The sequence below is a fragment of the Hyaena hyaena genome, unplaced genomic scaffold (assembly GCF_003009895.1).
Source record: "Hyaena hyaena isolate Hyena2069 unplaced genomic scaffold, ASM300989v1 scaffold_87, whole genome shotgun sequence".
NCBI lineage: Eukaryota > Metazoa > Chordata > Mammalia > Carnivora > Hyaenidae > Hyaena > Hyaena hyaena.
Window position 1 is genome coordinate 1,864,902 of NW_024080718.1, and position 25,509 is coordinate 1,890,410.

General features: G+C 42.3%; 1 protein-coding gene across 1 annotated transcript in view; it reads left to right on the forward strand.

Annotated features, from left to right (window-relative positions):
• The first annotated feature begins 1,136 nt into the window (after nucleotides 1–1,136).
• Nucleotides 1,137–25,509, forward strand: part of HMGA2 (high mobility group AT-hook 2) — a 136,125-nt gene continuing 111,752 nt past the window's right edge. Inside the window, exons 1-3 of the mRNA XM_039234293.1 lie at nucleotides 1,137–1,517; nucleotides 4,146–4,232; nucleotides 14,555–14,605. Coding sequence (XP_039090224.1) covers nucleotides 1,407–1,517; nucleotides 4,146–4,232; nucleotides 14,555–14,605 — 249 coding nt within the window. The 5' untranslated portion in view covers nucleotides 1,137–1,406. The remainder of the gene's footprint in view (nucleotides 1,518–4,145; nucleotides 4,233–14,554; nucleotides 14,606–25,509) is intronic.

Below are 25,509 nucleotides of genomic sequence, written 5' to 3' on the forward strand. Positions count from 1 at the left end.
CGCGCGCGCGCTTCGGCTCGTGCAGTCTGTGATGAGGGTATTCCCAGGCAGAGCCAGGCTGCTGGGGGGCCCGTTCCCACTCCCCCTCAGTTCCTTCCCACGCACAGGGAACTACAACTCCGCCGCGCGTGCAGCTAGCCGCTTCCTGCAGGGTGCTGGCTCCGCGTCGTGGAGGTGCAGGTAAAGGCCAAGCCCCTAAACGCGGCTCCGGGGCGGTCACATTACCGTGCCTGACGAGGACAACCGCCCAGGGGCGACCTCGGGCGGCGGGCGGGACGAAGCCGGCGGCGAGCCGTCCCGGGATTCCCGGCCTGTCCCTTTAACCCCGCCGCCGGGCGGGAGCACGTGAGCGGGGCTTCGGGTGGCACCCGGGCGCCGCCGCCGCCGAGGCAGTTGTATTTCGAACGCTGCGTCTGGCCCGCGGCCAGGCGCCTTGGCTCGGCGGTCCGCCTGGCCTCCCTCCTCCTCATACTTTTCCTCCCGCGCAGCCCCCTCCCCTTTATCCGCCCACGATTAGAGGTGGGCACTCCCCCCGAGCCCCGCCGCCCCCTCCCCAAGCACACACACACTCAACCCACTTGAATCCTGGGGCAGGAACTCAGAAAACTTCCAGCCCGGGCAGCGCGCGCTTGGTGCAGGACGCAGGAGCGAGCAGCCCGTGCCCTCCGCCTCTCCGCTGCCGCTGCCGCCTGCTCCCGCCGCCCGAGGCGGCGCGGTGCCACCCACTGCTCCGTCCTCACCCGCGCCCCGTGCCCGGCCCGGTCCCGGCAGATCTCCCCATCCTCCTTCTGCTTGCTGGCTGCCCAAGGCGCTATTTGTTTTCTCTCTCTCTTTCTCTTTCTTGCTCTGCGAGCGCGGAGCGGGGGGGGGGGGGGGGGGGGGGGGGGGGGGGGGGGGGGGGGGGGGGGGGGGGGGGGGGGGAAGAGGAGGAGGAATTCTTTCCCCGCCTAACATTTCAAGGGACACAATCCACTCCAAGTCTCTTCCATTTCCAAGCCGCTTCCGAAGTGCTACCGGTGACCGCAACTCCTGATCGCAAACCAGGAGGGGAGCCTCCCAACCTCAAACCCCCTCTTCCTTCCCCGCTTTCCTCCTCCTCTCGCTACCTCCACCTCCGCCGCCACCTCCACCTCCGGCACCCACCCACCGCCGCCGCCGCCACCAGCAGCGCCTCCTTCTCCTCCTCCTCCTCCCCTCTTCTCTCTTTTTGGCAGCCGCTGGACGTCCGGTGTTGATGGTGGCAGCGGCGGCCGCCTGAGCAGCAGCAGCAGCAGCCCGAGCAGCGCGCCAGCTCTCGCCCACCCTGCCACCTTCCCCGGCCCCATCACCCGACCTCCCGAAAGGCGCTGGGCACACTTGGGGCGGCGGCGGCGAAGGCGGCGGCAGCGGCGGCGGCGGGAGGCAGGATGAGCGCACGCGGCGAGGGCGCCGGGCAGCCGTCCACTTCAGCCCAGGGACAACCTGCCGCCCCGGCGCCTCAGAAGAGAGGACGCGGCCGACCCAGGAAGCAGCAGCAAGTCAGTACGCGGGCGGGGTGGGGGCACCAGCCCACCTCCGCGCCCTCTGCGAGGGCCCCGCGGCGCGCTGCGAGCCGAGCGCGGGAGCCCCGTGGCGGCGGCCGGCCGTGGGGGCGGGCTGCGGAGTCCCCGGCGCGAGCGCGCCGCTGAGCCCCGGGGCGCCCGCGCTGCTCGGGGCGGGCGGCGGGCGGTGGGGTGGGGGTGGGGGGGGGTCGGGCGAAGCGCGTCCTCGGACTTTCGCTATTGTGCACCGCCTCGAGTGGCGCGACGTCTCCCGGTGACGAAGCGGCCGGGGTTCGGCAACCCAGGGCTCGCCGGGCACCTTCCAAGCCGCTCTACAGTTGCCGGGGTGGGGGCGGGAAGGAGGTGCGTGGGGCCGGGGCGCAGGGGTGCTCTGGGGGGGTCAGGGATGGAGGCGTTGGAGTCTCGGGGGCCGGAGGCTATTTCTCCCGCCAGCCGGGGCTGCTCACCGCCCGGGGACTGGCGCGTCGCAGCCGCCCCCTTAGCGCCCTCCCCGAGGTCTCGGTGGCCCGAGACTCGCTCCCTGCCGACAAAGAACCCTGGCCCGCAGGGTCTTCTTAGAGCTCTTTAAACGCGGCGCGCTGGCCGCCGCCGCCGCCGCCGCCGAGCTGTCCCTGGGAAGGGGCTACGGGAGAGCCCGGGTCCTCACCGTACGGGATTAACTCATGTGGCCAAGGGCGCGGTGGAAAGTAGTGTCCGCGAGTGTGTACGGTAGCTGGGTCACTTCCTCGCCAGGCGCCCAGTCTCCCTTTTGCCCCTGGATCCCGCGCTTCCGAGCTGCAGACATGAAATGTACTTCTCCAGGGCGAGTGGCTGGGGGTTGGGAGGGGACAATCGAGGGGCGCCCGGGACCCCGCGGAGTGGAGGGTTTTGTCTGCGGATGCAACCAATTAAGCGTGCAGCCGGCGCTTGCAGAGCTGCGCGCAGCGCCCAGGGCGGGGGGTTTTGTTCGCTGCAATTTCCAAGCCTCGGCGGGCAGGGCTGGAGCGGGACATGTCTATTGAGAACATTTAAACTCGGCTTCCGCGGGCTTTAAAACTTCTCCTGCGTTGCTTAGCCTTAAAGCGCTTCCTTCGCGGCAAATAGGCCTATTAGAAAATAATCCCGGAATCCCAAAGCCGCCCGAGAGCAAGGTGGGGGGAAGCTGAACAATGTAGGCTTGCCTGAGCGTTTTAGAAAAACCGAAAGGGTTGTACCTTTTTGAAATCATCAAAGGAAACAAGCCAATCTAGAGGCCCCTGAGTTTTCCCGCTCTGCCCTAGCGACACTTTAAACCGCGTTAGGATCCAGTTTTACACCTCCCAGGAAGTCTCTGCCCTCCCCCCCCTCCTCCTTTCTTGTTTCCCACCCGACACCCAGCTCCCACTGACCCTTAATTGTCTCCCACCTCCAAAATATAATCCAAAAGAAATTGCAGTGGGTTCTGAAGATGATTGGAAGTTGTACCTTTGAGTTAAGGCAGAGTTCACAAAGAAAGAAAAAAATGTGTCTCCGGTGTGTTTGCTCCGGATGTGCCCACTGGCGCTAGCGGTCCCACAGAAGCTTGCAAGGAACCTTCCCCAGATTCTCTAAATGGGATGCGACTTTTCATTGAAGACCTTCGTGCGTTTTAAGTTAATTAGGCCCATTTAATCACCGAATCTGAATGAAATGTAAATTGATGATTCACTGGATAAATATTTAGGATCTGGAAAATTAATCACCGCATTCTCTTAACCACTTGAGTATTTACTACTTGGCATAGAAGCCATTTAAAGTTTTGCTAAACCTATTGATAGTTTCAATTTCTCCTTCCCAGACACTTCCAGTCTTCCTCATTTTTTCCCCTCCTATTTAGTTTTCTCCAGTCCACCCCTTCCATTAAGAGTTTTCTGAAAAGCAGGTTTTGGGGAGAATGTTTATTTTTATCAAAAGATATTTAAATGTAGACTGGAGACCATGCCTCCAACTCCAAAAGGAAGTGGAGAATTGAAGCAATTATCTAGATAATTCAAGCAAAACCTCCCACAACAGATTTACCATAATTATTTGGAAATTTTAGGGGGAACGGAGTTATTTTCAGTTGAAGATCTTGGATAATTGCTCCAATACTTCACTCAAAGTGTTGATTGAGTCATAACTGACCTGCAATGCAGATATACAGAGATGATTAAAAACCATCCTTTCAATATGGAAGACTGTTGAAATACTTAACGGTGTTTAGCTTCATATGTCTGTTGTTTGAAATGCTAGCACAGCGGATAGTAGCGTTCGTGTAGGATATTCAGAAGTTGCCAAATGCATGACCGTACAAATTTTACACCTTAAAAACGTGCAACTTTCTCTCTACAACCTACAACCTCGTCGGCCTTTGTTACCGTCTGGGGTTGAAACGGACCCTAGTTTTCACAGGCAGAATAGAATTTCCTTTCTGAACCCTTGGATTAAAAGTAGAGTTATTTTCCCTTTCTGTAAACTCAGTACCATCATCATTCCATTTATGCTCTTGCTGAATGTGTTCCAACAGTGCTTTTGAGCCACACGTGCAGAAAATAATAACTTTAGAGTCAGGGTCAATTTCTTTCAGACATTCTTCCACAACAGCATTTTCTCCCCCCCCACACTTAGGAGCCAGCCGGGGAGCCCTCTCCTAAGAGACCCAGGGGAAGACCCAAAGGCAGCAAAAACAAGAGTCCTTCCAAAGCAGCTCAAAAGGTGAGATTTCTCAAGTCAAGTCCCTCCACCTTCCTCCATGACCACACAAGCTTCCCTGGAATTTTCCCATTCTAGATCCAAGCCTAAGGATTTGTCCCAATTGGGTAACCCAAGACTCATCTTCTACCTGTGCTGTTTCTCAGCAGAGTTTGATTTCTAAGCAATTGCTTAGCATAAAAAGTTTATGAAGATGCTTCGAGTGCTGTTCTTAACAATTACCAAAGAATACAAAACTCAAAACAGGGGTGAGAGGGCGAGGAGGGGGAGTGGAGAAAGACACAGTTAAGATTTGCACCAGTTGTGAAATAGTTAAACAGAAACCCAAACTATAGGATTTGCTTGGGGGTGATGTTTGCAATTTCCTTCAAAAATAATAAAGATGAATTTACTTTGTGCTCATTTACATGATTACTGCAAAACCAAATCCTTCTATGAAGTTAAGTACTTTGCCAAATGGTAATTAGAAGTAGATCGAGTTGTGGGATACTGGAAAAAATTTTTTCATGAATTTTACGTATTTACATGTGATGGTAAAGTATGCTGGTTGTTGCATTTATCATAATGTCTCAAAATGCCTTTGCATTAGGTGATTTAGAAATATTCTGGGACACTGAGAATTCTTTTAAACAAGGATTTGAATCATTTATTGTATATTTGGGGGCAGGATAGAACCCAGTCAAGTATAACTTACAGTGTTTTTATTTGTAAATTTTAAATTTGCGATTTAACATAACTTCATGTTGGTTGTATTTGAGCTAGCAAAGAGGAAATTTCTCAGGGTCAATGCATGTATAGAGAAGTGAAGGTAATCTGAAACTCACTTTTTTTTTTGGCTTTACAAATAAATCAAAAAAGATCTCTATTGTATTTGTAAGTCTGTATATTAGTTGAAAACAGAGGTTCAAAACTCAGAAGGAAATTTTGACATATCTTTTTACTAGATCTGAGTGCATCATGTACAGTACTTGTTAAAAACGACTATATGATCATCTTTGGGGATTAGTGTTTTGTGTGGTTTTCTCTGTGACTGTGGGCACTAACCATATTATATGTGATAGTTTTCAGTGTTGTAAACTACCATAGCAACCAGTGATACATGTCAAGTTATTTAGGAAGTAACTATGAGTTCTTGTCTGTTTTATTTTAACAATCCTGAGCAGAGCTGAAGTGAAGGAGCAGATATCTAATGTATTTAAATATAACTCCTTCACAGAGTGAAAACTTAATTGTGACTCACACTTGATCAGCTCTGAAGTAGCTCTAAATTACCTTGTCATGTAGAACTGACAGTACATAACCTGATATTTCTCATATGAACGTTTCCTATTTGTTACATTATTACCTGGTTTATTAAATTAGCTAACGTGGGCTGATTTGACAAAGGAGTTTTTAAATGTTGCGTAAGTGTGGGATTTCCCTCACTTAATGTTACTGTAATGAAATGGCAAAGGAGTATCTTGGTAGGTAGCTAACAAACATTGAAACTCTGGTGTAATTGCTCTGAAACATGCATCACTACAGCATCTCCCAGGAAGAAATCTGTATATCTCATCAGAAATAATTCATTTGAAATTTAAGATAAAAAAGGGAACATGAATCTTATCTCTCAGAGTTCACCTTATTATGTTTTTCTGAATGAGTAAAGAGACACTTCTGTCACCTTCTCTTCATCTTGAAAAGTTTCCCACTGACTAGCAAAATCTTTATTGGTAAAAGGAAAGCTGAAACCTGGGTCGAATTTACTACTTACAGCAAAATAACAAAAAAATTGGTTTTCCCCCAATTTTGATTGATTTGATTGATCTTTAGTTATTTTGGTAATAGGTGTTTACAAATGCTCCTAGGAGGCTGCTCATCTTTCTGATAATTCTCCATGTATGTGGGTACATTATTACAGCTTCTAGAACAAGAGTAGGTTTTCTTTTTCCCAGAGAAATCTTTCCCTGAAATCTTTCATTCATCCAGATGAAAGTATTTTCCACACAGTTCTGTTATAAAAGTCCCTGCTAATAAAAATGAGTAAATATATTTGCCCATAACATGACTGTTACGTTTCTTCAGTTTTATAAATTACGCTTCATTTGGAGAAGATAATACTTCGCAAAATAATGAATGACATTGATGAATTGTTCATGGCATGTGTAAACTTAAGGTATTTTCACTTTCAACTCAGTATTTATGGAGTTTGCTACTACCCTATGTAAGCATGATTATCAAACATATATTTGTTTATCAAACATATACTGTATTCTGACAAAACATGTTTGTTAGGATTTTGAAAACCAATCTTTTTTTGAAAAAGTTCTGTTGTTCCACATGTAAGATAAACATATCTGGCTAGACTGACCACAGTAGATATGAGAAGTCTCTGATGATTAATAAATTGGGTATTCTCGTGCAAACAGACTCAGCCAAATGAAAACTAGAAAACAACACTAGTAAGCAAGTAAGAGGACAGAACTCTAAAATGAGAGGAGATCCAATGGACGCTGGAATCCTGATGATGTTGTGTGTTTAAAATTTCTCGTTGCTTGGGTTTCTTTACTTACAAAGTTTGTGTTTGGACTCAGTAACTGGCCTTGGGGCATTTGAAAACAAAACTGCTTGTTGGAGAATTAGCAATGTGAAACTTGACAATGCACGCTGAACATTGCGAGACCAAGTGGACAACTACTAAACTAGCCATCACTTAAATTTCAGGCCATAGTCAATAAGAAAATTGATTTGTGTAATGTAGAAAACAAACATAAAGATTCAATTTGTTACACTTGGAACTTTCGGAAGAGACGATCATGATTCTTCAATCTGCTTCTATTCCATTATGACAAATTCCCATGGATGACCATTATGTAGCGATTGTAATCATTCCTGAGAACTCCGATCTGGGTGCTCAAAATGTGTCCCTGAACCAGCTTCATATTGTTATCTTAATAAAAGAAATCAGAAGTTAATGTTTTCCGGAATAAATAATTTGTGTGTATGTGTGTGATGTGTGTGTGTGTGTGTGTGTGTGGTGTGTGTATGTGTGTGTATGTATGTGTGTGTGTGTGTGTGTGTGTCTGTCTGTCTTGATCCTTTTATCTATGTTTTAATGTAAGATATACCTGTGACCACTTGTCTCTTAATTTCTTTTTTGTTTTGTTCTGTTCTCCTCTCATGTTTGTGCTGGATGGAAATACTTTGTATTTTCACATTTTGCATGTTTAGAGAAGAGAAAGATCTAATCTCTTGTCTGATTAGGGTTTTTGTTGTGATACTACTCTCATGTAGTAATCATGAGAGAATACTAGAGGGGCTGTCGCTCTTTTTTCAATGTTTAAGCTCATAAGTCAAGCTCATCTGTAAGCCTCAAGCCAATTCTCATTTGGGTACTTTCAAGAAAAAAATTTTTTTTTTCTCAGATTGTATTAAATTTTAATAGAAGGAAATTGCATATAAAAAGATCTCAGGTGTGAGACAGCCCTACTGCAGAGTGTCATAGATTTGCTTGAACTTCCTTTTGACTTTAGGTGTGATGACCGGAGTTAAGGAACAAGGCACAGAATGAAAATATCATTCATCTAGGTAAAGTATGTGTACTTCAAGTAGTGTGTTCAGGTAAACATTTAATTGGTATCTCCATTCGCTTGTACAAAAAAGGCCTGGAATGAATTGGATGCTGTGAAGGCAGGGTTGTGCTTTTTCCAATTGCATTCTTAGAAATCTGGCTGATTTATCATAAATGATGACCAACACCAAGCACAGGTTTTTTATGATGAGAGAATGTGGATTTTATTCGCCATTTCAGATGAATGTTAGAGCAGAGATGCTGAGTGAGGACAAGATTTTGTTCACAATATAATAGGCCCAACTGAAGAGAGCAAGTAAAGGCATCATTATAGGTAAGTCAGGGAAAGTTGTCACATAACTCCAGCCTCTGGTTTCTGTGTTACTAGTAAGATTTAGTTTGATTCTTCTGTGTTGGAGAGGCAGATCATTTCCATTCGGGAGATTCAGGGCCCTACTTGAGTATACAAATGTATGCAGACAAGTGAAATTAAGTAAACCCTAATTGCTGTCTCCATTTTCTTGATAGTATATGCTCATTTACCTGAACACTTGACTCATTTTTTTCCTCCACTTCATTTTGTCAGGGAGGGCCAAGCCTTAATGCATCAGTAAATGCTATCTGGCAGAGCCTTTGAGTCATCATAGATTATGATCCAAATATGGGAGATTCAAATACATTTGAATTCTCTTATGAAGTAACTTTATTTTAAAGGACCCATAGTTCTAATTTTCTGGAAGCTATCATTCTGTCTGAACTTTTTCATCAGAAGCTCTCCATTGCTTTGACTGACCTACAACCCTAGCTCAAAGTCTCAACTAATCTTTCTGCTAAGGAGATAGAGCATACCTGATTGGTATTCTATTGTGTTTCAGTTCTCTCTTGAGAACTGGATGGAGCCTGTCAGGTAAATCATTCAAACCCATCTTCGCTTGTTACCACCCCATCTGTAGTTTTCAGAACTCACCTTAGCACCACATAGCTTGGCGACAAGTTGGAACAATGAACTTCATGATCATGGATTCTGAACGTTTCAGTTATGAATTTTTGTTCTTCTCATCAGAAGAAGGCTGAAAATTGATTCGATTTTGGACTATTGCATTGTCCTCTCTTGTTTTAAGACACTGAGCGATTTTGAGTGGCATTTTCTAATTGACTTAGAGAGGAGCGGCACCATCTTTTTCTTTTCTCCAGGTTAATGGAGGGGGTAGTTGGCTCAGAAGGTAACCCTTGCGAACTCTTGTATCATTGCTATTGATTTTCCTGATTACCAAAGAGGTAGAGAAATGGTTTAAAGGAGGAGACTCAAACTTTCAAAATAGCTTTTCCTGTCGTTTTGGCCTTGGTTTTGATTTGGTGTTTGTATAGGTGAAGACAAGCATGTGTAAATAATGACATGAGAGTTGACAATAAGGGCTTCCTTGAGTGAAATGGGCATGAACTATGATGGGTGATAGATAGAACTTACTTCTACTTCCTACTGTGAAAATTGTAGTGAAGGCAAACTTGTAGCATCGTTTTAAGACTAAAAATGGTTGCACTTAAAATTTGGAAACCCATAGAATTGGACTATCAAACAAGTAAAATGAGAACTGCTCAATGCTTAGTCTGATTGATTGGCCCAGTTGATTTTGATGCCAGTGCACACTGATCTGCCCTGTTTATATATTTCAAAGAACAACTGAACGAAATAAAATATGACTTCCTAGACATTGGATAGCCGGTTCCATATGTGCTTGGGTCTGTAGGTCTTTGTCTTAAAGATGCCTGTACAAAGATAGATGAAAACAAAACAAGGTACTATGCCCAAATATTTTTCTTTGCTTTTCTTCTCATCTTATTTTATGCCCAGATATTTTTCTGGCTTTTGTTTGTTTGTGTGCAGAGGCACAGATTGATTTTGGGTGAGGGAGTTTGGACTTTCACGCATCATCACAGTACACATAAAATGTGATGAGAGTACTTAAAAATCAAAAACTGATAGCTTTCTACATTCTCGCAGAGAAATCGGACTGAGACTCAGTCTGACAGAGAAATCAGAATTGGACAAATTCGCTTGGTTCCCAATCTCGAATCTTGTCCATGTATTTATAAGAAACTTGGAAATGTTTTACTTTTAATTACTCATTTGACTTCCACCCTAGAAGCTGCGAGGCCCAGGAACCCAGAAGAACAGCCCCTTTATTGCCTTGAAATCAGATTGGGTCTCAGTTCCACTACTTAACGAACCTGGTCAGTTTGCTTAATCTTTCATTTTGTGAAACAGGGGAAGTAATAGCTGTCCCATTTGAGTAAGATAATGTTCAGAAAAATCACACTGGAAACTTATAGAATTGGGAGGAGTTCTTTTGAAGGGCAACATTTTAAAGTATGGAGGGAGAGAAGGAACTGCCTTTGAGTCCTACTAAATGCTTTAGCTTTTGTTAGACCCTTTACATATATCAGCTCCCTTAAGCCTCTGATGTAGATATTGTATCTGCATTTCACAAGTGAGAAAACTCTGATTCCAAGATGTAAACTGTGACCTAATGTTCCATTCTAGAACATGGTGGAACCTGGGCCTGAATTCAAGTCTCATTCTAAAGCTTCTGATCTTTCCACTATTATGTGCTGTCGGATATTTTGTGAACTCTTTGCTACAGGGTGGATTAGGTTATCTCCAGTAAGTTGAAATGCAGGTTAGAAGTTAGCTTTCAAGAAACCCTTTGGAGACAAGCTTAGAAAATGATTGGAACTGTGTGCCCATCGCAGCTGATACCCCCAAACTTCTGCCCCCGAAAACCCACAGGGCTATGTTTTTGGAGATCAGAACACATCCACTCTTCTTATTTGTTCACTGAAGGGGCTAGATGAAATGCTTTCTAGAGTTCCGACAAAGCTGCAGAATACTGATGGCAGGAGGGAAATAAGATACACATGTGATATAAACACCAGGGTTTCTTGCTTTCCTTTCTTCCTTCTTCATTCAGTAAATACGTAGTGAGCACATCTTGTGCGCCAGGCACTAATGCTAAGCACTCTTTCCAAGTTGAAGAGTTCTATTTGTTAGATGAATTTCCTTTTTTAGTTATTATGATTAGGATTAGGATTTTAGTGTGGAGTACATGTAAGACTTCTCAGGAAAAGAAAAAAATTGCCTTTCCCACTTAACATTCTTCCTGAACTCGCTTCTAAGCATATTATGAAGTTAAACATACGGTTCTGAATCCAAGCTTTTTTTTAAAAAGCAAAAATATGAAAACAAGCGAGGAATAAGTAACTTTTAACAAGTAATGATGTGGCAGTTGCAAATATTAGTATGATTGTATAGTCTGAAATTTCTGTTCTTACACGTGCAGAATTCCCAGCATCTTTCCCCAGCCCCCAGCCCTCCACCCCCACAAGCTGTAAATACTTAGAACAAGTTACTGTCTCAATTATACATGGGTTTGTAGTATAGAACCAAATTCCACTCTGGTGAAGGAAAACCAAATATATACCCCACAGTACTGTACATGTTGATATCTTCAAAACAAAACAAGCCCCTGAAATGTTTTGTTTGTCTTCTATTGAAAAGTAATATTCCGACGGGCATTAAACACAGGAGAAAAGTTAAAGCCAGTGTTTTCCTATATGTAAAAATCCTGGATCTGTGCTCGTTTACAGACCAAAATCCTAACTTGTTTTGCAGCCTTTGTGAAGTTTGATCAGAATGATTAAATAGTGTGGGTCTTAAAGAACAATGGTAACCTCCCAGATCGACGCCACACAGCGCAGCTAATGTGTTTCTTCTAGATGTAGACTCAGAAAAGGGTTTCAGTTTACATGTAACACAGGCCTGAAGACCAAGGAGCAAGTTTGCTTTTAACAAGTCCAAGTGATAATTGTGATATTTTGCCCTTTAGTTAATGGTGCGAATTTTATTTTTGAATAGGCTTTTTGTAAATGAGATGCTCATTTTAAAGTCCTCTTCTCTGCAGGGCTTTCTCTCTCTCTTTGAGAGATTTGCTTTCTCTGACTTTGAAATGCAGTGAAACCCTTTGAGAAAACAACCTTCTCTTCAGCAGATTTTAGATACGCCCGGATCACATCGTAGCCCCTGAAACATAACAACTCTACGGAGAAAGCCTGGTGTAGTGCTGTTAGCCTTTAAGGTCAATAGCCTCTTCCTCTTAACCCCAACTACCATCCCCAGGCCCATTAAAAAGGATTTCTATCTTCCATGTTTGTGTAACTTACTACTGGGTAAACTGTGCAATCTCACAGTTGATCCCAAAGATTAAATCAGACACTGCTCCTGTATTAAGGAATTTTGTGCTCGTGTAACTCACTACGTACTAGCCAAAGGGTTTCTTAAAAGCTTCATTCTAAAGGTGACAGATGGATGTAATGGAATATTTGCATTGACTGAACCTTCTTTGAGATTGGACTGACTCGAAGGAAAAGTTCCCCTTGAGGAGTTCCATCTTGTTAGGAATGAAAAAGAGCATTTATGGAGCATTTCATTCATGGTGGGCATTTACTCCTCCCAGGAGTCATTATCTCCATTTCACACATGAAGCAAAATGAAGGTTTTCAGGGACCCGCCCAAAGTCATAAAGCTAAAATGGCAGAGCAGGGATTTGAATCTAAGCTTTCCAAAGTAGAGTCTGTGTTCCGCTTAAGAGCACTTCCTCTCTCCTTAAGACAACACACAGAGAGAGGGTGTGATTCACTGGGTGCTCCTGGCTTTCCTTTACGCTAATTCCTGGCCCTTCCAACTAAAGGTAAGACAAAGACACTAACCTTTGACAAAAAATGATTCCTTTGTGGAATCATTCAGAGGTAGGAAACGATTCACAGTGCCCAAACCTGATGGACAGACCGAGCTCCTATAGGTTACCAAGTTCCCTTCTGTTCAGGGAAATTAGCTAAGTCAGTGACAATTTTAGTTGACGAAAATATCTCCGTGTGGTATAGAATGCCTGTATGCCAGGGGGAGGTAGTATTTTAGGAGGGGAGAAACCAGGCTTTAGAGGCCAGCAGAACCAGATTCAAATCCCAGGTGCGCAATTTACCAGTTTTAGGTGTGACCTTTCACAACTATCTAAGACTTAGTTGCTCATCTGTAAAATAACAGGAATAATAATACCTACCTTATAAGATTTAAAAAGATTAAAATAACACATGTGAATGACTTAGCCCAGTGCCTGGGGTATATTAAATGTTCAATAAATGTGAACTAACATTATTCTAATCATGCGGAATTTCAGTTAATTCCTAGGACCTGTTGGATTGTAAGGCCGGGTCAGGGAGATGCCATTTGTGAGAAATCTTGTGGCATATTTTGCTTGCTTGTCTGCCTGCCTGCCTGCCTGCCTGCCTGCCTGCCTATCTATGTATCTATGTATCTATATATCTATGTATCTATCTATCCATCCATCCATCCATCTTCTCTCTGCATCTATTTTTACAAGGCATTTTGAAGAGAGAAAGAGGAAAGTCTCACTTGGCAGTGTAGCCAGTTATAACAGGTCATTTTAGAAACAAAAAGTAGAATTCAAAACAAGTTATCCTGGTTTAGGTTACGTGTGTGTGCGTACGTGTGTGTGCGTGCGTGTGTGTGTGTGTGTGTGTGTGTGTGTATTTTAATGTTTTATTTATTTCTGAGAGAGAGGGAGAGAGAGACAGCGTGAGCAGGGGAGGGGCAGAGAGAGAAGGAGACCCAGAATCTGAAGACAGGCTCCAGGCTCTGAGCTAGCTGTCAGCACAGAGCCCGACGCGGGGCTCGAACCCACAAACCCTGAGATCATGACCTGAGCCGAAGTTGGATGCTTAACTGACTGAGCCACCCAGGTGTCCCAGGTTACTACTTGTGTTTTGTGTTTATACAGCCTTGGGATGATTCTTATATACAGAAGAAGATGCATGAACTTTTCTTTATCCTGGAAAGTATAAATATATGTTTATATAGGAGATGTATATTGTGTATGGGTGTGTGTACGTGCATGCATTTGTATGTGTTTTGGTGTATTTTGGGATTGGAGTAGGGATCAAAAACAGGGAATTTACTTTATAGATTATGTTGAAATTTGATCCACCAGTCAAAAACAATTATGTTACCAGAAAAATCTTCTATGAAGAAAAGCAATTAAAAAAAAACAAACAAACAACAATGCCTTTTAGCTTTTTAGCACTCCTACTTTCCAGCTCAGAGACAAACATTGATGACTTCTGCCAACTTTTTTTTCTCTCTTTGCTTTAAATGAACTGATGGACAAGTGATTGTTTTTGGCAAGGAATGGGAAATTATGTTGAAGTGTGCACATGTTTGGTTTTTTGAATTAGAAGCCTATGTATTCTAACTTCGGACTTATTTTTGATTAGTAAGGTAGAACTGCTTTGTACATTGTAAAGCAATGTATCTGTTAACTTTTGTAACTTTAGTGGTGACATGGAAAAAATCGTTTAAGAAACACTGACTTTCTAAAATACTACTTTATGTAATTATGGATCTGGGGGAGTACTTTTTTGTTGTTGTTGTGGATGGAAATAAAAGCAAAATGGATTTTTAGAAGTATATTCATGCATTTCAGAGGAGATCACTCCAGGGGAATGTTTTAGGGTGAGAGTTGCATGGATATCTCTTGACATCATGCAGTGAAAAACCGGAAGAGGAATCTACTCAAACAAGGAGAAGACAATCTCCATCCCTCACCACAAACCAGAACATTCTCGCTTGGAATGTGTCCCTTGGTGCAGCACTTATAAATAATGTCAGGTAGGAAACAATATGACTTCCTTTTTCATTTTGCAGAAAGCAGAAGCCACTGGAGAAAAACGGCCAAGAGGCAGACCTAGGAAATGGGTGAGTAATAAGATATAATTTCTGTTGGGTCTTTTTTTGTAAAGAAAATTTTATTTTTTAAGTGAAAATTACTTTTATTTTATCAATTACATGTATTTCTAACTTCTGGTCCGATGAATCTTTGAAAGGGTTAAGGCAGGCGACAAGTTATCCCCACTCTTTACCATGAGGCTCCAGGAGTTTACTCAGAACGCTTTTCTTTCCTGGGAGGGACTCCTCTTTCTATCTCTTATCAACATGAAAAGAAGTCTCCACTCTTCCTTCAAACAGAGTAACAATGAGATGACTTGTTCTGCGGGTTGAGTAACTAAGGTTAAAGGGTATTATGAAACCTTGGAAGTTGATTACAAATGGTGATAAAATTCAGATGAAATGTGTGGGAGATAACATTTTAACGTTTTCTTTTTTTCTTCTTCTTCTTCTTTTTTTAATTTCCTCCATGGCTTTGCTCTGGACACATCTCATTTACTAGGTGGTTTGTGTTTTCCTTTTTACATTGGCTTTTTAGGAAACCAGGTTTTAGTTTCCAGATTTTTTTTTCTTCCTTTAGTTAGTGGTCATTCTTATGTACTAACATTCGTGACCATGGCTTCTATGCAAGGGCTCTTGATCCCACGGGAGCACAGATCCTGTATCTTTTTTCGACCAGAAGTTCAGTGATAGCTGAAGAGCTTCATTAATTTTGCCACTTACACCTGGCTCCTTTTGCTGCTGCACTGCCCACGTTCTTCTGGTCTGTCGTCCCACTGACAGAGGAGAAAAGTCTTAAAAATGAATAAAGCCATTTCTCAAGAAAGATAAAGGCATCTACCATACAAGGAATCATCTGTGATGGGATCTTTGGCTTCCTTTTTCCCCCTTCCCTGGCTTATTCTTCATGCTTCTGCTCTTTCAAAAGTGTCTTCGCTGCTGTTTTGGAGTGTATTTTCCTGCTGGTATGCCATTCCTTTCTCCTCTTGAGTTCTACATCACTTTCTATTTATACTGTGGTATTGCCTTTCATTTAATTTATTCATCTTGTATTTTTTTTCCTCTGCTCAACATGTGTTGGGATTAGATTTCTTAGCACAAGGAATGATCGTTAGATTAAAAACATCTCAGTGTTGCAGTGTAACCTTAAAGTAAGAGCATTGCATTCAATCTTCTGGTCCATAAATGAATGACCTCCAAACCTACCCCCCAGCTGGTAATCATCTGGACTGCTTGAGATCTTCGGTGTTAGGGAACTCACTACCTCTGAAGCCTGCCTCCTCCTTCTTGGGAAGCTCTGAACATTAGAACATTCTTCTATCTGACTCCCTGTAGCTTCCGCTCCTTGTCCTTAGGCCTCCTTCCTGGGAATATATCGAGTAATTGTTTTCACTTTTATTCATGACAGACCTTCACATGTTTGAAGACAATTAACACATATTCTTTTTCATCTTTTCTAGTCTGAATATCTTTAGTCCTTACATTTTTTCCCCCCATAAAGGAACATTCTTGTTGTTCTCTTCTCAGTACGTTTGTTTATTAAGCTTTTGAAATAGGTCGCCCAGAACTAAGTATCATGTTCTAAGTGTGGGCTCCATAACTGGTGGATTTATCACCTTTCTTATTGTACATGTGGTTACGGACTAATTAATCAACCACCCCAAAACTTAATAATGCCTTTTTTTTTTTTTAAATAAAAAGCCATTTTATTATGCTCGTGGATTCTTTGGGTCAGGAATATGGGCAGGGCACAGCAGAAAGTCTTGTCTCTGATTTAGGATGTCTGGGGCCTCAGCTGAGATGACTCACACACCTGGGGTTGACTTGGGCACCTGGAGTCTGCAATCTGGAGGCTTCTTGACTCACATCTTGCTTTCGCAAGGTGGGCTTGAAGTCCGGGTGCATCTGGAGCATCTGCACACCTGGCTTCTCCAACTTGGTGGTCTCAGGGTAGATATTCAGCCTTCTGACATCCGCTCAGGGCTCTTAGAGAGTTCTGGCAAATGAGAAGAAAGCTGCCTAGTCTCTGAAGTCAAAAAGGGTCGCTTCCATTACATGCTAGTGAACACGTGGTTGGCTAAGTTGGTACTGGCATGCATATCAAATATAGGCCTGCCAGTTTCCAAGCCTCGGAACTTTGAGAGGGCATCCATCCTACTGAGCTAATCAATGAGAAAGACCTGTATCAACTTTCTAAAACGCAATGTAATAGAAAATGGGAAGTTCTTTAAAGTCCGGAGATTAATGTTGCTATAATGAAATAAGTGTAAGCAACTACAATGAAAGTTATTGAGCACAAAACCTTCCATCAAGTGTGGCCTCTTTTTGGCCTCCCATCTTTCTTGAGATGTAATCGACATATAAAATTATGTAAACTTCAGGGAACCAAAGTGATGATTTGATACTTAGATATTACAGAATGATTATTGCAGTAACATTTATTAAGGGCTCCATTTCCTCACATAATTACCATTTCTTTTCTTTTTCTTCTTCTTCTTCTTCTTCTTCTTCTTCTTCTTCTTCTTCTTCTTCTTCTTCTTCTTGTGGTGAGAACAATTAAGATCTACTCTCTTAACAACTTTCAAGTATATTACATGGTGTTGTTGACTAATAGCTTGCTAGATCCCCAGAATTGGCCACTGAAAGTTTGTATCTTTGTATCTTTGACTAAGATTTCCTCCTTTCCCCCATCCTCCGCTCCTGGCAACCACCATTCCACTCTCATTCCTATAGTTTAGGTTTTTAGAGTCCACATATAAGTGATGTTATATAGTATTTGTCTCTCCCTGTCTGATTTATTTCACTTAGCCTAACGCCCTCAAGGTCCATCCATGCAAGGCAGCATTTCCTTCTTTCTCATGGTTGAACAATACTCTGTCCCGTATATTCTGTGTGTGTGTGTGTGTGTGTGTACGCATGTGCGCGTGTGCGTGTGCACGCACACGACATCTCCTTAAGCATTTATGTGTAGATGGACACTTAGGTTGTTGCCATATCTTGCCTCTTAACTGATCTTTCTACCTCTAATCTGTTCTACTGTTTGGGTATCCTGTAATGTTCACCAGTTACATCTGTAGGCTGTAGTCATCTCACTGCTTTTCTCAGAAGCTGTGTCTAGTTGCACAACTGACCCCTGAATTAATCACAAAGTGCCGTAGCACTTTCAGGCTCCCACAGTTTACATCCACTTATTTTTATGGCTTTATTTCCCACCACTCCTCTTTACACAGCCAGTGTTTCAGCCAAGGACTTATGTATTTTTTTTTCTCAATGGAGTCTTCCTCATTTGAGTGATATATGGATTCCAGGTATCTGGTCTTTCTGTTGAATAAGAAGCCTATGTTTCTATCCACCATAGAAACCCTTGCTTTCTGGGGTCATCCTCATTGACTTTCATGATTTCCAATTTTTATTTATTTTTTTAAATTATTTTATTTTTTAAACATTAATTTACCTTTGGGGGACAGAGAGAGACAGAGCACAAGTGGGGGAGGAGCAGAGAGAGAAGGAGACACGGAATCGGAAGCAGGCTCCAGGCTCAGAGCTGTCAGCACAGAGCCTGATGCAGGGCTCAAACCCACAAACTGTGAGATCATGACCTGAGCTGAAGTCGGGACACTCAACCACACAGGCGCCCCATGATTTCAAATTTTTAATTGGCTGTGAGAAAGAACGATGTCATGTAGTGAATTGTTACAAGGCCCTAATTTGGTCTCCAAAGAAGAGTTGTTCTACTTAGAAGAGGAAATAAAAGGAAATTGTGTATTTTTCTAGACGGTGTGTTTCCTCTTTGCTTGTATACTGTTGGGTAGAGTATGCAGCCAGTCACAGCAAGGCAGTCAGTTCAGTGCCATTCTTTGCTGGAAAGCATGTACTAAAGAAATAAATTATTGCATTTTCCATAGGAAATGGGCTTGTCCTTTATAGTTAGTTCAGTTCTTTCCAAGTGTCGTTGACCAATTTCCTTGTATTACAGATATATTTTTGACTAGATTTACTAGGTACATGGCCTAAAAGCCAAATTGCTACCCTTTTATTCTTCTGAGTTATTTCGTTTTGTTGTAAAGTTCTTTCACTTTTAAAAAGATGTCTTATAAATCTTGCAATACCATGTAAGAGGTCTGGAAAAAAATAAACTCTCTTATCTGGTGTGATTAGAATCAGCAGTTCCTAGGTTATTCAAGAGTTGACTAACCAAAAGTACATATGTAGAAGTAGGAGAGAAACTTGCTTCGGTCTTGTTTTGGTGACAGATGGACCATTGGCTAATCCAGTGAGTATATTAACTGAATTTTGATTAAGGGCACTTCTATTGTTTCCTTTATTCTCCTTTGTTCCCCCCACTCCCTGAGTTTGAATTAGATTTTGGGTCTGCTATTTTGATGAGTTAGTCTGGACGACTTCTTCTTCTTCTTCTTCTTCTTCTTCTTCTTCTTCTTCTTCTTCTTCTTCTTCTTCTTCTTCTTCTTCTTTGGCATAGAGGAGATGAGAGGTAAAGGAAGGAGAGGCAACTGGGACCAAAATTTTCACCTGGTCTTTTAATACTTGGGAGCTCAGGATCTGGATTCAGATGGCTTGGGTTCAAATGTTGGCCCATCACTTGACTAATTGTGGAATCTTGAGCAAATTACATGACCTTTTAAAGATCTAGTTTCCTTATCTCTAAAAAGGGGGTAAGAGTGGCCCGTTTCTCACAGAGTTACTAGATACATACGTTTCTCATACATAGAGTTGTTGTAAGGATTAAAGACGATCATGCATGCAAAGGGCCTGATAAAAGACATGGCACATGTGAGTACTCAATTAATGTTAGATACTGTGATTAATTCTGTATATTTTCATGTAGATACCTCCAACAGTCTAGACCCTACTTACAGCTACCAATAGTTAACACACATAGAGTGAGGCGACAGTCATGTGTCCAACTAACCAAGGATCATTGGTGGTATCATGTCTTTACTGTATCCATGCGGATTTCATCAAGCTTAAGAAATGCTTATAAAGAAAACTAAAGTTCATTTTTTATTATTTTTATTTATTTAGTTGTTTATTTTAATGTTTATTTTTGAGAGAGAGCGAGACAGGCAGACAGTGAGTGGGGGAGGGGCAAAGAGAGAAGGAGATACAGATTACGAAGCAGGCTCCAGGCTCCGAGCTGTCATCACAGAGCCCGACACGAGGCTTGAACTCATGAACCACAAGATCATGACCTGAGCCGAAGTCGGACACTCAACTGACTAAGCCACCTAGATGCCCCAAAAGTAATTTTTAAAAAGTGTTTATTCATTTTTGAGGGAGAGAGAGAGAGAGAGCACACGCTAGTACATGCAAGTGCACATGTGGGGGGGGCAGAAAGTGGGGGGACAGAGGATTCGAAGGAGGTTCCGTGCTGACAGCAGAGAGCCTGAGGTGGGGCTTGAACTCTCGGTCCTGGAGATAATGAGCTGAGCTGAGGTTGGACGCTTAACCAAAAGAGCCACCCAGGTGTCTCCATATAAAAGTACATTTTAAATCTATTTTCAATTAAGGGAGAGATTTTACATAGCAGCTTATAAATCTTTCTTCCAATTGTGGAGGTTTGGTGCCATGTGTTGTTCATCAGTTTGAAAGTATTGTTCTTTCTGTTTGTCTCCATACACACAGGCAGACATGTGCTGGTTTTCTTGGACCCTCCATAGAATTCCATTAGTCAGTTCTTATGCCAGTTGAAACCAGGCATTTAATATTTGCCTTTCTCAGTTTTTGCCTATGAAGGGAGCTCATCACATAACAGGTTTAGTGGTGGGAAATATTTGAAAAAAATTTCAGAGAATGGACTAAAAGCTCAAGAAAATGTGAACCTCGTGGATGAAAGGCTCCATCCAGATGTTGCTTAGAGGAGCAACTAGTACTTCCAGAGGATGAAATAATAAAGAATAAAGCAATGGGAACAAAGATGCTTGGAGGTGTTTTGTTTTCAGAATATCTTTATGAGAAAGGAAATTAATAACAGAAGGGAAGTATACCCCCCATTATGAATTAATGGTTTGTAAAGAGAAAAAAAAAATCCTCTGGAGATACTGAAATTGACCTGAAAATGGAACCAAGGACTAGTTGCTGAAGCTTAATTTTGAATGATCGGTAGGAAGTTAATAACAAACCCCAGCTGTTTCATGGGTTGCTCATTCTCTTTATTTGGTAATGGGGTGTGTGCAGTACATTTTAAACCTATGCATTTCTAGGGTCCCTGGGTAGCTCAGTCGGTCAAGTGTCAGATTCTTAATTCGGGCTCAGGTCATGATCTCATGGTTGTGAGACTGAGCCCCTTGGCAGGCTCTGCATTGAGCGTGGAGCCTGCTTAAGATTCTCTCTCTCTGCCCCTTTCTCTGCTCATGCACACTCTCTCTTTAAAGCAAAACATGTATAAACTAAAATAAAAAGACACATTTCTGTTCTGTCTCTTCTGAGGGAGTTGTCTTTTGTTAAAGAGTGTGTGATGCCCAGGAAGGTGATGTCATTTCAGCTGTCAGTCAAACGTGAGGATTTTAGATAGGCAATAAGGGGGTTTTTGTTCTTTCAAGTTTGAAGAAATCTAGAAACTTAAGTGATGATTTGAAGATCCAGAACAGGAAATTAGATCAGAATAAGACCCATTACAAACTAGACTGATTAAAACTCTTCGGATTTCTTCTAAAGATCCCAAACATTAATGCATTGAGGAACCTGGGAATCTGATGTTGAAGTGCAAACATTAGGTTTTCATTTCCATTACTTTTTCCCTCCAGATGTTTGTTACTTTTTTTTTTTAGCTTTTAGCCATTTGTAATTTAACACTTGCTTTGTTTAAACTGAAGTATAACTTTGATGTTTAGAAAGGAATATCCAATAATGTATATTGCAGATAATTGTAACTTTTTATGGGAGTCAGAGAGAAAGAAATGACTTTGATATAGCATCAAGAAATGCTAATGGAGTGTGTGGAGGCAAAACCATTTTCCCTTAGAAAGTTGCAGTTATAACATGTGTTACAAAATGGAGATGTTCCCTCTAGAGCACATGGTTCTTTGATATGTGTTCAGTAACTTAAATATTAATCTTCCAATGCATATAACGTGTTTAAAATTGATTAGCAGTGTTTTCTGAAATGATCCCCTTTCCAGTATTTTCTGATACACATGGAATACTTTGCAAACCCTCATGAAACCCTGTGGGGGAGAAGTGGCTTCACTTTATTATTATCATTGTTTAACTTTATTTGGTTTTTTAATTGCTGGCTGCCAAACTTCCTAACGTAACTATTTAAAATGGCAAGGTTAAATATGAAAATACTAAGAAATAAATCATACTCTGAAGGCAAGAATCAGATTTGCTCCTTAATAGTTTGATTCAAGATTAATCTCCTTTTTTATTTGTCGGAATATTGACATGCTCTTCTTAATTATTCTGCTAAATGAATCCTTAAAAGAGAGGCCGATAACTTGCCCTGTTTTGTCATCTAGTTCTCTTTGGCGTGGCCCGCTGCTTACCAGATCCTGACTGTTTAGAACCATACAGCCACTGACCTCAGGGTTTGCCACGGAGGGACAGCTGATACAATACTGCGGTAACCATGGGGCCTTAACAAACTACAATCAAGGAAGACCATAGTTTTGTCCCATTTGTGAGTAAGTGGCAAATTATAGACAGGAGCTAGTTCAGATAAATGTTCTATTTCTCTGCACAAAAGAATGAGCTCAAGAAAATCCCAAGACAATTCTACTCTTACTAAACGTCAGGTAGCGTGGCATTCAACATGATATGAAATGATAGGATAGTAAATGTATTTAAGACTTTATCTGAACCGCCATGCACATTGTTACCTGTGCTTACCCCAAATTGAGTATTTATGGATGACAGTAAATTTTTCTAAAATGTTAGAAATTCTCGTGATGTATATAAATAAATGAATATGGCACATCTACCTATCTCTCCACACACACATTTTTTTTTTACTAGGCAACATAGGTAAAACGACTCCATATTTCAAGAGAATATTTGTTCTTTTTTTATTTAAAAAAAGTTTTTTTAATTTTTTACTTATTTTTGAGAGACAGAGACAGCGTGTGAGTGGGGGAGGGGCAGAGAGCAAGGGAGACACAGAATCCGAAGCAGGCTCCAGGTTCTGAGCTGTCAGTACGCAGCCCGACAGGGGGCTTGAACTCACCACTGAGAGATCACGACCTGAGCCCAAGTCTGGCCCTTAACCGACTGAGCCACCCAGGCCCCCTTGTTCTGTTTTAAAGGGTGGAATCTGTTTTAACTTTAAGATTTTGTTTTTAATCCAGGGATTCCTTATTCTAAACTCTTCAATATTTGACACAAACATTTAACCATTTTTGGCGAAATTTCAATCTGATGGGACTTCGTCAAGCCTACTGTCGCCACTTTGGAAATAAGGGCTTCTGTGTTTTAATGAGCCGAATACCTTTGGGCAGGTAGCTTAATCTACCCATGCTTTTTCTCGTGTTTAAGTACCTCACAGGAACATTCTACCTGTAACTAATGGCTTTCAAGCATGTAGGGCTGTAAAACACAAGAACCTTTATTGAGACAACCTGCTCAGTTACCCAGGGACTGATTATTGAGTTTGTAGATGATCCAGCCTGACGTCCCCTTCTTTGCTTTGTTTTCCCTGCTGCCTGCCCTTTGGCCATTTCCCTACTCATTAGCACCTCTGCCAGATGGGGGGCAGGGCCAGGAACCGGGGTCAACTCTGGTAAAAGACTTGGTGGGAAAGAGGCGGGGAGTAGTGGTTGACCTAAGGTTTTCAGCTCAACTGTCAATTTGACCGATCCAGGCTACGCCATTCTCCATCCTCAGTGGTAATCCAATGCAGCAGTGACAGTGACATTTATTTTTTTCACTCATTATTTATTCATTTTATAATATATGAGATTTTAGACATAAGATGTCTTTTTAAGGATGCTGTGGGAAACAAAAGTCTCTTTTTCTATTTCCTCAGTATTGACGAGTGGCTGAAAGCAGGCTTGGGTTAGCAGGCCTTTGCCCCCTATTCAGATCCAGAAAAACAGCGTTAAATCTACTCTTACATTAGACTCAGGCTGTCTAATGACAGTTCTTTAAGTTCAGGTAAAGAGAGATTGCTTTATGATTCTCAGAGAGTCCTGTTTGGGTGTGAATAGTTCACAGAGCCAAGCCTAGATGTTATGACCAAGGGAAGCCTTGCTGTGGTCTCGGTGCATTAAGTCGGAAAACACGCTTTGAGTGTCTCTTTGAACGTGGTAACGTGCAGAAGGCCAAGCATGTAAGATGGACGACACAGACATGCAAGAAACCGCTCGGACACTGTTTTCTTCGCTTGTTTGTTCGAGTCTCTCTTGTGTGGCGGGACCATTTGACCCGTAGAGTTCCAGTGCAAGACCCTTTGATGTTGTAATTTTCCCTTTGTCTAAACAGTTTAGGAGAGTCTTCTGACAGTTTTGTGGATAGAACCCTGTGGTAGGTCCTGGGGAGACTGAGGGCAACAATGCGGATGGGGGCTACCTTTGGGGCACTTAGAGTCTGGGGAACCAAACAGGAAGATCGGATGCTGGCCCATTAAATTAGAACCCTGTGCTTTGGATGCTGTGAAGCTAAATTATATTCCAGTTTTCAAGTGTTTGGAGCTCTTTAGAATTTAAAAGTCCTTCCATAGAAATGATTGTGTTGCTCTCCAATCCCAGCAGCAGTCTATAGCATTATTTGAATGTAGCTGTATATTGTTCTAGAGGGCCTGAGGTTACATTTTCTCTTTATCGCCACAGCAGATATCCAGGCTAATCTCAAATGTATACATACATATTTGATTCCTCAAAATAGTGCGTCATTTTATCTCATTAATATAGGTTTAAAAAGGTAGGTATTAAATTGTCAGATATAGGCTCTAAGGAGGAAGGGAAATGGAACCAGAAAGATCGGGATAGTTCTCTCGAGCCGCTGCTTCAGTATACATTGCTCTAATTTTTTCTCTTTGTTCATGCTGATAATTTATGTTTACCAGATAACTTTAAAGTCGCTTGGTGGCAAAACGATTAATTGTATACTCAGGTTTCTGGGTCCGGCTACCCTTTGTGTTTAAAAATGAGCTCTTGAAAGTAGAGAGCTTATTATATGTATCCTTTTACCCTTAGCACATAGGACCTGGGAGGAAATTCCACAAAGTGATTAAGAGCTCAGACTGCCTGCGTTCAGTTATCAGCTTATGGAGGCAAGTTGCTCATTGTCACCAGCTCCAGTCGACTTGTGCGTAAAATAAAGGGCCATGATAGTTTTCATCTCATAGGATGATTTTGTAGGAATTAAGTGAGAAGCCATGAAAAAACTTGATTCAACCCTTGCAGGCACTCCCATCGATCACCGATCACCATTGTTGACATTAGTAATGTCAGGCCTATGGCAGGACTTCGTAAATGTTTGCTCAATAGAATGACAGTCTTTCTTATGGTGTCTAAAGCATAGTCTTTGCATTTTTGATTTCCAATAAGAACGTGGATTTGAATCGCTTCTTTGGCTTTTTTTTTTTTTAATCTGATGGTTTGTATTTTTGAAGAGGCTACCAAAGGGTTAAAAATACAAACCAGAGGCATCAGAGCAGTGTTTGTAATAATTTCAAATTCCAGCTTATGCCCTTCCCCTGAAGAAGTAAGCTGCGAGCCGCTATCACCCAGGCCCGATACAGACTCTGGATGCCTTGCCCTATATTAATGTTTCCATTCCCTCACTCCTGGAAATAGCGTTGTGCTTTCCAAAATAGACTCTAGCGCTGCACCTTCAAAGAATTTTCGTCACAGCTTTGGATCATCAGAAAAACAGAAGAAAGCTTGGTTGGCAAAACCTCACAGGGTAATTTCTCAGGTAGTTTCTAATTTTTTTTCTATAAAAACCTCTTTTAATTGCTCGCTTCCCATTTCCTTTGC